Consider the following 12,208-nt stretch of genomic DNA (forward strand, 5'->3'; position numbering starts at 1 on the left):
CACACAGTCCTGATCAAATTTCCACCAGAAAGAGCTGGAAGAGGCCTTTAATTCCCACACTCTGAGCATTCCAGGCCTTGTCCCCTCCCTCCCTCTCAGAAGCCACGCTCACAGTTTGCCCTGTACTCACGCGTGTTTATTTTCTGCAGGGAGATGTGTTTCTCCAGCTGCCGCCGTAGCTTCACCTCAGCTCCATATTTACCTAAGGTGCCGTTGTCTGCCAGGATGAAGTGGGTGTGGGAGCTGTTGAGCACAGAGAGCTTGCTGAGAGGGTTCGACATGGTCTGGTAGACCCGTGTCACCTGAGTGTCAAAGGGAGAGGAGCACCTGGGTTAGAACTAAACCCGAACGGGGAAATCCCCACCACACCCCAACACAGGCACGTGTTTTGTGTGTGTGTGTGGCTCATCTTCACGAACGAAGCTTTGGGCAGGGCTGTCCCCACGTGCCCTTCCAGCCTGCGCAGTGGATTTTAGGTGAGGCTCAGCATGCACAGAACTGGCCCCACCGTTTCAGTCCTGAGGTTCATCTGCCACGGCCGAGCGAGCTTGGACAGTGCCAGTGAAGTCCTCAGGACTAGAACCTACAGCACCCGGCATTGCCCAGGAGGTCTCCCATCCAAGTACTAATCCGGGGCTGACCCTGCTGAGCTTCTGAGATCTGAGGGGATCGGATGTCAGGGAGGCATTTAACTGCCTGGCACGTGTCTTATGAGAGAGCAAAACAACCGAAGCTTTAGAGTCAAAACCAGAGGAGAAAGAGCTTGTTTTTACATTCAAACTCTGGACTCTTCACAGCACTATTTTCTTTGAAGGATGACAGTCACACCTGTGCACTCCCTGCGTGTTCCCCCATGCTCATTAACGTGCTCTCCTCATTCACTTGCCAGGTTGTTACACAATCCTCCTACTGCATTAGAAAACACATTCTCTCTTGGAGTTCCTAGTAATGCACAGGCCACTCCAGAGTACTCATCTGTGATAATGCCAGCCTTGCATACAGGCCCTTCCATGATCTATGGCACAGAGGTCTCCACAGGCCACACTCAAGTTAGGACATAACTCACTGTCACCACAGAGAGGTCTTTACTAAGGACTACTAATGGAATCCACACTATCTCTGTATTTACATTGGGGTCATATATGACAAGCTGAAAAATAGAGTTAAACAACTGCTTTTGTCCAAGAAATTGTTCCATTTTGGCTCTTAGTCCTACTTTGGAAACAGAAAAAAGTAATGCTTGAACAATCTTAACAGTGCATTTTGTTACACAGCTGTTTCCTTCAAGACTTACATCTTTTCCTATTAGATCTTCCTTGTTTTCTACAATGCCCCACGGTGCAATTCCTATGGCACAGATTCGTCCTCTGGATTTGGAAGAATGATCTTTCAAGGCATCTCCCACATGACGAATGACACCTATAGGTACAATTAATTGAAGTCACTCTTGGCACTTTTGAGAGATCACTAAACAACAGAATTTCCTTCTTGTCTCTCATGGACCTCCCTGTTTTTCTGGGTTGCTTTTACTGCTAAACTGGTGTCTCTATGATAGAACAGGCAATCCAGACAAAACCATATTTTCATTTTGTTACAGTTGCATGTAAATCCTTGTGCTGAATTCAGTGAAGTCCTTAAAGACTTGCCCAGTTACTTAACTTGCCACAGTGTAATCTGTACCCTTGTCTGCCTCCAAGTATGTTATGGAGTGGACACGAACCACGACATCAGGAAAGACACTTTTAGTAACAGAAAGATCTTTGTACAAAGAAGCCATCAGAAACCAAAGCTTGGAAATTTGGAGTAGGAGACTTATCTACAAGGATAACCAAGCACTAAAAAAAGTGCATCATAACTAGGGTTAGATTCCTTGCTACTGAAACCAAGGCTGAAATTTTTTCTCAGGGGAAACACCGAGTAATGCAAATCAATACTGACCCAGGAAAATCTTACGGTCTGGGCTGGGTAGGAGATTAACACAAATGATTACAATGCTCCTTTTTTGGTCTAGTGGGTAATGACTCGTTCATGTAGACTTAAATCTTCTGCCTGTGGGAAAGATTAGTGAATGAACATGACTGAATTCTTAAGCAAACCAAAAGTGATGGGAATTGCTTACCTGTACTAACACCACCAGTGAAAATCCAAGCTCCTGTGGTCATGGCAGCCTTTATCAGACCTTTTCCAAATACTTGCTTTAACTTAGGTTGCATTTCAAAGTTCTGGAGGCCTCCATGGACAGAAATTAAGAGTTTGGGCAGTTCCAGTTGCCAGTCTTTCACCATGAGGTGCAGCAGAGAATCTGGTTTCGTGTCATATGACACACGGATGTACTGCAACGGGCAACGTGTAACAAATCACTCCACCTGCTCTGTAAATTGCCTACTGGCTGAGCAAGGAATGGTTATATTATGCCTTTCATCTTGAAGAAAGTTTTATAATTTTCAATCAACACGTTGTTAAATGTCTCTGATGCTGATAATTAGAAAAATAGGTCAAAACCTTTCCCTTCTCTGTGACAATTTACTATTCAGTTCGTGAATTTTCAAACCCATTTTCCTTTTTCCACCTGCAATACTGACTGCTATCAGGGGATCCTAACCCTTTATTACAAGTCTGCAATGGTGGAATCCACCTATTTAAAATGTCTGGAAGGTGTTTCACACTGTTCCTAAACCCTCTGCTCTTGATCTTCACAAGAAATGAAGCTTCTGTTACATTTTACTCCCTTCACTTGGTGACATACATGGGTCTGTCTCCAAAGCAATGACGTGTTTTCTTCTTGGTGGAGTTCCACCACTGTGATTTCTGTTCAAATTACTACTCTGTCAAAGAAAACTGTGGAAAAAGTTTGTGCTCATTCCTGCTTTTAAAAACAAACCCACCACTAACAACCCCCCCCTACCTCTCCCATACATTTGGACAAGTTTTTGAGGTGGGTTGCCTCGAGTGGCAGCCTCAGCAAGAGATAAAATAAATGGGAAAGGAAACAAATCTAAATTTGGATTTGTTCAGAAGAGAGGAAACCCAGAAGCCTTGCAGAAGTTTGACTTGCTATTACTTCTATTGGTAAGAAAACTCCACACCCTGTTGAGCTACCACACCAGATGGATATCTGAGAGCAGCCTGTGCTCCTTACCATGGCCTTGTTGGAATGTCCTCCTCCCTGGAACTCAAGGTTTCCATAGGCATCAGTTGGGTATGTTTGGGTGTGTTTACTGACAGACCATTTCTCTGGCTGAGCTTCCACTGGCTTCGTTTCTTCTCCATTTTTATTTGCTGTTATACTTGGAGGAGGTGGAATATGCTGGTTAATGAGCTGGCCACAGCAGCACCTGTAAGTCAACATTTGAAGCAACTTTGATTGTAGAATTTTCAATATAAAAGAAAATAATAAAGCAGAAATTAGATTTTCAACTGACCATGCCTTGCTCTATATGAATCATAGAAAAACCTCTTGCACACACACATGCCAGAATTACCAGTCCTCAGGTGTTTTAAACAAAGACAGAATATTTCACTTCACCTGTGCTATGCAGTGGGAAGCTGTTCCAGCCTAAGGGACAGGCCAGGAGGAGGGATGCAGAACAGCAGCACTGCTCCTCACTCAGGGGTGACAGCTCACATGTGGCATGAACTGTTGTTATCCCAGCAGGCTGGAGCACGGTGTAGCTAAGCCCAAGCAGTAAAGTTAATATTTGCACTAGGAATTCAAGGCCCCTGCAGTCACTGGGGATGCCATACCAGCAGAGAGAATGGCACCAGGTTATTGCACCCTTGCTTGCAGAACTCAGTGTGGTCTGGTTTGCAAAGCTGGGAACTAACACCTGCCTGCCTCTGCTGCTGCCCAGCCTCACCTCTCTGTGTGACACAAATCCCTGGCTCTGGCCAGATTATTTCAGTGCAAGCATGATTTGTGCTTCTGCTCTCCTGTCATTTCCCTTTAAGAGTAGTGAGGAAACTGGGTCTCAGTCTCACATGTCTAAATCCAAATCAAGTCCAGTTCCTTGAGTATTAACCTTTTCTGTTGGCCAAAACAAAAATTTCAGATGTTACCTGCTAATGTCTTTGTTGTTGGCAATTACATAGATGCATTCTCTTTTAGAAAAGGTCTTCTCTATCCAAGCCTTTTGACCCTAAAAACAGAGAAAAGAAATAAAAAACATACTGAAATATCTCTGTGTGCATATACACCAACATTGCCTCCTGTTTTCAGCTACTAAATTCATTGCATCACTTTCAAACACCAGATACATCTACTCCTGAAGGAAATAGGTGATGAGAATTTTCTGTGACTTGTGTAAAATTCAAACCTTGAAGGTGTGTAAAAACCCTTATCTGCAAAGATGCTGGTCTTGAAGTTGCAAGGTCTAGCAAAAACTTCAGCTGCTGCTTCCTATGATGGTAAACATTAAATGGACTAATAGCAGTACAGAAAATCAGCATAAATTCTGACATAAATAGATGGATGGTATCATTCTTTGTACGTAGACATTTCTTCCCAGAAACTTTCCCTGCACGATTAACAATCTTCTCAAATAATTTTTTCCTGCTGTAAATCCAGTTCCAGTCATTCCTAAGGCATCTTACTGTGGACAAAGCGTGTCTTGGAAAGAGTCATTCTTTAAATTGAAAGAACATTTGACAGGAAAGGTACAAACTCTTCAGGCATCTGTGAAATAGGAGGAAGAAAACACCCTTCACACTGTGCTGGCCTCTTCCACTGCTTGCAGTTTGTTACTTGCAGAGCCCAGCCCTTCTCTGTCCCTTCTCCCTTACCAAGGCAGAGGATCCTCACCACTGCAATGATCCAGCATTTAGCAGGGAATTTAAACACGTGGACCCAAAGCAGCCTTTTCATTTTAAAGGAACAAGACAATGGTAAAACCCACTCACAATTTGATGACACTGGTACCTTTGCCTTGATGATAAAAGCTGCCTCTTCTGAGCTGGAATTAGGAAATCTTGTCTTTTCAAGTAGGAAGCAAATGTGTGTTTTGCTTTATAAATTTTTGCAGACACAAAAGCTAAAATTGACATGAGAACTTTCAGTATGCCTTCAACAACATAAAAAGGGACCTTCCTAGAGAAAGAACTACCAGCCTTGCTGATTTTTGGCACAGAAGTTGCCTGTGGGTGTGTGTCAGCCTGGCAGCAGCTCTGAGAGCAGCCTGGCCCCCTCAGTACTGCTCAGTCCACAGCATGATGAGTAGAGCATGTCAGTGTTGCCTTTCTTTCTCATGTGAGGCAAGTTTCTCTGAAGTTTCTTTGTTTGTTCACTTATGAGTTCCTGTCAGGCTTCTTTGTTTCCTCCATTATGTCTAAAATAAGAGGGGCCAACTCGCAGTTCCCTCACTGCAAGGAATTGCAAAGGAGTTGCCAAAAAGGAGCTTCTGCTTCACAAAAAAGCTGTCCATGACCTGTCCAGGTCCACAAACTCCTGCTTTTTCAGATGCCTCTGAGCCAACCCACCTTGGCAGTGCTCTGGGAGGTCCTGCAATTCTGCTCCCCACTTTAACTCACTGACTCACCCAGGCAGAACCATCTCAGTTGAGTTGCTCGTGGCACCACAGAGCAAGGAAGGGGCAAGAACTTATTAGACAAACCTTCAAGTAGCTCACAATTTTACTTGCTCCCTGAGAGACAAGGCATGCATTTCAGGCATTTAGCATAAAGAGCTTGATTATGTAGCAAAATATGAAGGAAGAGAGTATTAAATTTAATATCTGGAGGCTGTGTGACTTGGTCAGCTTTCCTGCCTTGGCTCCACAGAGTCCTGCTTCAAATGAAAGTAAAAAACCTTTCCTTAAGAAATATTTAAAAGGTTCTTCTCATAAACTTTCTGGCAAGGCTTTTACAAGATGACAAGTTCTAGCAATAACATTATTCAAAATGGGGCTTAGAAAATGCTTTTGTTCTGTAGCATCAGAGTCCAGTTCTAGAAAAGCAGAGAAAACCCCCCAGACAGGAGATCCCTGAGGTTCTGTGGTATTGGAGGTGAGGAATTACTGCAAACAAGAGCCATTCACCTGCTCAGAACCAGATTTTGCTCATTCACAGGCATTGAGGATGTTTGAAATATTCAGAGAGCAAAAAATATTCTATTTGGTTGGAATCAGAGTAATTCTTCAAAATCAATGGAAAACCACCCAATATACAAATTCTCTGCTGCTTTACAACCATGTCCAGCATTGTTACTTCTGCCCATATACACCCCATTTGCCATTATGAAATGAGCTTAATAGGAACCTGTTACAGAGCTTGCATAATTTCTGTACTTTCAAAATTATATATTTAAATTTTCAATTAATGCAGGTTTTCTAATTATTTTTCGTATTTAAAACATACTCACTTTCCCCCTCTGATTAAAATTTTTGTCTGATAACTCCTTGACTACGTGACACAAAAGCCCAAATCAATCCCACAGGACAGGAAACACTCTTCAATATAAAAGTGGTACCAGATGCAGCACCAGATGCAACTGTTCTGTAGGGAATAGTGGAAAATGCAACCTAGAAAGCTCACAACAATCTGGATTTTGACACCACACCACTGAATGCTGCTTTACCTTACTCCTTGCAGCCACCCAAAGCACAGAGTCTCCTTTGCTATTTTGAGAGCTTCATGTAAAAACAGTTAATTAACCACTGGATTAAGTCACAGACTTACTATCTGTGTTTGGAAAGAAGCTTTAGCCCCTTGGTGTCTCCAGGAGCTGTGCAGCACAGCTGAGCTCTCAGCTGTGCAGTTGTCCTTCAATCCCCTCTGGCAGGAGGTCCATTATCTGCTGCTACATTGCAAAAATCTCTCCATACTCACCCAAACCCATCAGAACTCAGGCACTGGAGGCACCACAGAGGGACAGCACATTGTGCTCTACTGGCTTCTTTTCCTGGGCTAATGAGAGGGAGACACAGGCAGGCATTACAGGCTGGGGAAATAAAAACCTCAGCACATTTGGGCAGCCTTTGAAGTGTCACTGCTTTTGTCTATTTAATCTGCTTATCCAAAGCTTCATTATAAGCCAGGGCAAATACTTGAGCAGAAACATTTACTGTCAGAAAATGGGCACTTTTTTCCACTTTATACACATTCTGTACATTCTCTGGGTTGAAATGTACTTGGTTTCTCAAGGAAATACTGTCTAGGTCAGTTTGGAAAAAAAGAAGTACTTTTTAATAGCTTTGGAATGGATAAACTATTAAAATACTACAACAAATCAGCTACAGTTTTCAGACCAACAGCAAGTGAGAGTTTTTCATTCACCTCTAAGAAAATCAAAAAAAGGAGATGCCAACTTTTTGATAGTAGTGAAGTTCAAACTTGCTTGTTATTGCAAACCCTGAATATATTAATTAGAACCAAGTTTAAAAAAAAAAAACACAAAAAAGTGGTTTCTTTATTCTCCTTTATGTAAACTGAGAGCAGTTCTCCTAAATAATGATAGAAACAAAACCAAACCACACCACTGTTAATTTTCATACTGTTGAGAAACAGCATAAATTAGTACTGGGTTTATATTATTCCACTTTATGAATTTGCTAGTTGTCTTTAGCTTTAAAAAGGTCTCCTCCTGCAGAAAGGAATGGAAATCAGTATTGCTGGTTTGTAAAGCACAGGGTAACAAAATGAAGCCCCTAAAGCAATAGTTACCTTGCTAATATGGGCCCTAATAAACACAAGAAGTAGTTCCACAAAGACCAGTCAGCCTTTGGCAGTGGCAGAGGAGCGACACGACTTGCTGAGAAACTGCAGCTCTGGGGCTGCAGGTTTGCAGCAACTGAGAGAATTTTCTCTCACCACCACACACAGAAATTCCAGTCTGCCACTAAATTAACATGAAATTCTCTATATTTCACTTGATATCTACCCCACCATTCACAGAACAAGTGGTGGGCCTGAATTTCAGGCTCTCCCAAACAAAGCCTGCAGCCCAGTTCCACTGCAGCTTTATGCAGGAGCTACAGGTGGGTACAGACCAACAAACACATCTTTGGTGGAAATCCAAGGTAGGAATGAACACAGGAGAGGAAAGCCACTGGAAATGTCATGCTACAAACCCTTCCATGACATTGTGTGAGCAGAAACTGTGAAATGCTGTTGTCATACACCTCTGCAGGGTAGCACAGTATTTAGGGATTGGGAATAAGCTTAGTGAGAAAACTACCACCAAAGGGAGTGAAGGAATATGGGGAATGAAATAGGGACAGGGATGAGACTGCCATGCCACTGGTGCCCATGCAGAGTAGTGCCCTGGGATGAGCCATGACCCCTCAGAGTGATGCTCCAGGGCACAGGGACTCCGTGCTTGCCCAATGGTTTGGCTTGGTCACAGGCTCTGGAGCTGCAGAGCACCCACTGGCACAGGGCTCACTGGCACAGGGCTCACTGGCACCAGGGCCCAGCACAGGGCACCTGCTCACCAGCTGCTACTCCAGCCAGGCATGCAGGGAGTGGGAACAGCAGGGCTTGGTGCTCTGAGCCACGGGCAGGGGTCGGGCACAGCAGGCACACAAATGCACCAGGGCAGTGGGCAGGGCACAAACAGATACATGTCATGCATAACACAGGGTTTGACAAAGCTGTTCAGGTTAAATCAAGCACAAAATAATGCAAAAATGGAGTTGGCTGCACAGCAGAGTTCACATCTGTGGACTAACAGAAATGACTTTCTCCAACATCTCATTAAGATGCGGATTGATTATCACAATTTATGGCAACATTCAGCTGGAGGCTGAATCTGAGCAGCTCCTCGCGGTAATCCTCCTGTGCTTGGTAGGGTGCTGCAAAAGGTGCTATCAGCAGGGAAATCACATCTCAGCTCTGCTGTCCAGTAATTTAATCAGAATATTCCATGGAGTTAAACTGCCAGATTTGAGCAGAGGGATGTTTGCTTTGATGAGATGGTGAGAGAAAGAAGTAATCTGGATGTGGAATGAAATTCACCTTGAGACCAGGTGCACAAAAAGGGCACAATGCCATATAGGTAACCACATCCACTTGCTCTCACTTGAAAGAAAATAAATAACAATAAACAGCTGGGAGAAAAAAGAAATTGTATTTGCAGAATTCTTGTTATCTGGAACTTAAATACTGACATTAGAAAGATTTCTATTTAGCACTGTCTTTAAGTGCAACATCCCAATTACACTCTCCATCATTCCCCTTCACTTTGAAACAACAATTTTCCCAAGTGCCTGGCTAATTAACCTTTCTGGTGATTAGTGCTACCCAGAATGAGTGCCCTCCCAATAACAGAGCTCTTGCTGGACAAAAATACCCCAATTTATGTCATGTATGTGAATAGCCAACTTTGCAGCCACTCATAAACTGGTAGGATTTTACTGAAAAGTTGTTTGCTGCTAAAAAAACACAGGGCATCAAACCATAGTGGTATTTTTAAATTGTGTTGTGCCAATAAGAAGCCAGAGCCATAAACAATGTCCCCAACTACAGAAAACAGCGACAGCCTGTGAAATTATGCTGAATTTCCACAACTCCAGTTTGCATGAGTTCTATCAAAAAGCTACTTGTACAACAAGAGCTTTAGCAATTATGACAATGTGAAACACCAAGCAATACCCAAGAAAAAGATCTCTTACCCTGTTTGCTAAGAAGTTTCCAATAAAATACTATTTGCTGAAGACCATCGCTCTTCTTATCTCACCGTATTTTTCATATGGTTCGATCTGACCCTGTGCCACCTGCTCTGTGGCAGCGACTGTGGCACACCAGGATGGCAGTGCCAGTGAGCAGTGTTGCTGTCCTACTCTGGGGCCCTGAATCCCTGCTGCTGGTGCCATGGGCCCCAGTGAGCAGCACAGCCCTGCACAGAGCCTGCCAGGAGCTCCCATGCCCTCACTCTGCTCTGTGCTCCCAGCAAACACCCGCTGCAATGACGGGATTATTCCATTTTCTCTCCACATGTCCAACTGAGGGACACAAGCTCTCCTTTCAAAGTTCAATTCTGCAATTCTGCATCCCCCAGAGACACACAGCTCATCCCCAGAGCCTTTGCAATGTGCAGAACAGCCAGAGCCTCCACAGCAGAGCAGCCCCGGCTGGCTCTGCACCGGTGGCTATGCCCAGCTCCAGCACAAACCCACGGAGGCACATGAGAGGAGTGTGCTGGAGGAGCCCAGACACCCTCCTGAGAGGCACTCACAGCTCAGCACTAATGCAACTCACATAAAGCACCTTCCAGAGCCTCTGGGGGTTGGCACAGCACAGCCTGGCTCAGGGCTGGCCTGGGGAGAACATATCAGGTAGTTTTGCAATATGGAATATTTTCTTCTGCATAAAATGCAGAAAGACACTCACTGGCAGGTTACACACCACATCTATCACGTTTTAAGGCAGCAAAAGCCATTCCTGCAACAGTTTTCCTTGTCCCTTACTGTACCAAATTTCAGGGAAGACATGGCAGTGTTCATCTCCACTTGTTACCTATTCCAGTGCTGTTCATAACTTGCCAAATCCTCCTCCCGCCTTTAGCCCTTGTGTGCCTGGGAGATGGGGAACACAACCAGCAACCCCTACTGAGCCTCTGGACTTTTCTCCCCGGAGAACCTTCAGACACTCCCTAGGGCCAGTTTTCCTCGAGATCCTAACGAATGGCAGAGCTACAATACACAAAGCAAGATGCCAGAGTGGGACGTGGAGAGCAACTTTATCTGGGGTGGTGGAGTCACCTCTGCCTGCCAGTGACCATTCTCAGCAGGTCTGATTCTCAAGAGATCTGATTCTCTGATTCCCCAGAGAAAGGATGAGCAGGGAGAGACACTGAACACCCTCCAACATTATGCCAGCCAAAGGAGCCTGGTGATTTCTAGTTTCTCCTATAACATAATTTGCTGCTAATTCTTATATGAAGATTTAAGATGACTCTGGTATCCAGCTCTGACAATGGTTTTTGTGCCCTAACAATTACCTGTCTTGGTTAAGGTAAAGACTGTGGGACATAAAGGCTTTAAAAGAAGTCAGGTTGCTTCCAGGTTACAGGCATGTGGGAGATTTCTCCTAAACTATGAGCTTTTAGTACAGGCTCTTCTGACCTGAAAAAGAAAAATGCTACTATAATGAAAACTCCTTGGATTCAACACCCTCAACAGCAAATCTTCCTTTGTGCAATTTATTAACACTTATGAAATCCTAATCAACATGACAAGGTGCTCCCCTCATTACCAAACCAAGCCTATGAATGGCTTTAACTCAAACTTCCCTCCTGCTTAATTCTCCTGCTTATTTGTGGTTTGGAAAATTGTGTCAATAGCTGTTGATCATGCCTGGAAACAAAGACTAGCCTGCACTTAGTGAAGCAGATGCAAAAAACCCATTGAATTGCACTGGAATATTGCCTCTAACAGAGAGATCTGGGTCATTCCAGTCCACATTATTAAGAATAATGAGAATTAGAGTAGAAATGAACAAAAATGTACTGTTTGGTAAAGGGGTAAAAATGTAAGAGGTTACAATTTACTAGTTCAGATATAATTCCTATACAACTTCTGACAAGTCAGCTAAATATGCCAGTTTTTCATACATGGTGTCATAGTATAGTTTGAGACCTTTTTCTTTGAGAAATGGGGCAAACCAGGAATGAAAAACACCTGAAGAAAATGACTACATGTTGTGTGAGGTATTACCCATCCATGAGAGTCTGTTCCAAATGTACAGTTGTAATTAGTCCTACTGGAAGGGCAGAGCTCCCTGAACAGGAGGGCTTGGAGAATTCATTATATTGACATTTTCAAAACGTTGTGACAGGGAGCCACTACTTCAGGCATGTTAATAAAACACACTTCAAAACTACTGCAAAGTGACATTTCTGTGTTCACAATAGAAAGGATAAATGCATATCTCTGAAGTCCTTAAAATCTGGAGATGCTGAACAAATACATATTTTGAGAAAAGACACCATAAATATTTCGTGCTCTCTTCTGCATTGTGTGAATATGCTCTTTACTTGCAAATACAAATGGTTGGCCAATTTGCCCCTTCAGAAATTAACACTAGTTTGCAGTACAGAGCCTTCCTGAAAGCAGATTCTCCAGGCAGGTTCTGTTAAATAGTTTGAGCTGCTGAAAATTTGCGACTTTCTGTGACTACTTTTATACTTGGTAGAGCAATTATTTCCCAGGAATTAGCTAAGACCTAATACCTTAAATAGAATCTGTCACAATCAGGTGCATTTATTTCCTGCTGGTTT

General features: G+C 43.4%; 1 protein-coding gene across 3 annotated transcripts in view; it reads right to left on the reverse strand.

Moving 5' to 3' along the window:
* Positions 1-12,208, reverse strand: part of TRPM1 (transient receptor potential cation channel subfamily M member 1) — a 95,581-nt gene that overhangs the window by 38,456 nt on the left and 44,917 nt on the right. For all 3 annotated transcript variants that reach the window (XM_071568024.1, XM_071568023.1, XM_071568022.1), the window contains 5 exons: positions 4,057-4,136; positions 3,140-3,335; positions 2,120-2,333; positions 1,295-1,419; positions 131-302 (listed from right to left, as the gene is read on the reverse strand). In XM_071568024.1, coding sequence (XP_071424125.1) covers positions 131-302; positions 1,295-1,419; positions 2,120-2,333; positions 3,140-3,335; positions 4,057-4,136 — 787 coding nt within the window. The remainder of the gene's footprint in view (positions 1-130; positions 303-1,294; positions 1,420-2,119; positions 2,334-3,139; positions 3,336-4,056; positions 4,137-12,208) is intronic.

This window comes from Pithys albifrons, chromosome 13, assembly GCF_047495875.1.
Source record: "Pithys albifrons albifrons isolate INPA30051 chromosome 13, PitAlb_v1, whole genome shotgun sequence".
Lineage (NCBI taxonomy): Eukaryota > Metazoa > Chordata > Aves > Passeriformes > Thamnophilidae > Pithys > Pithys albifrons.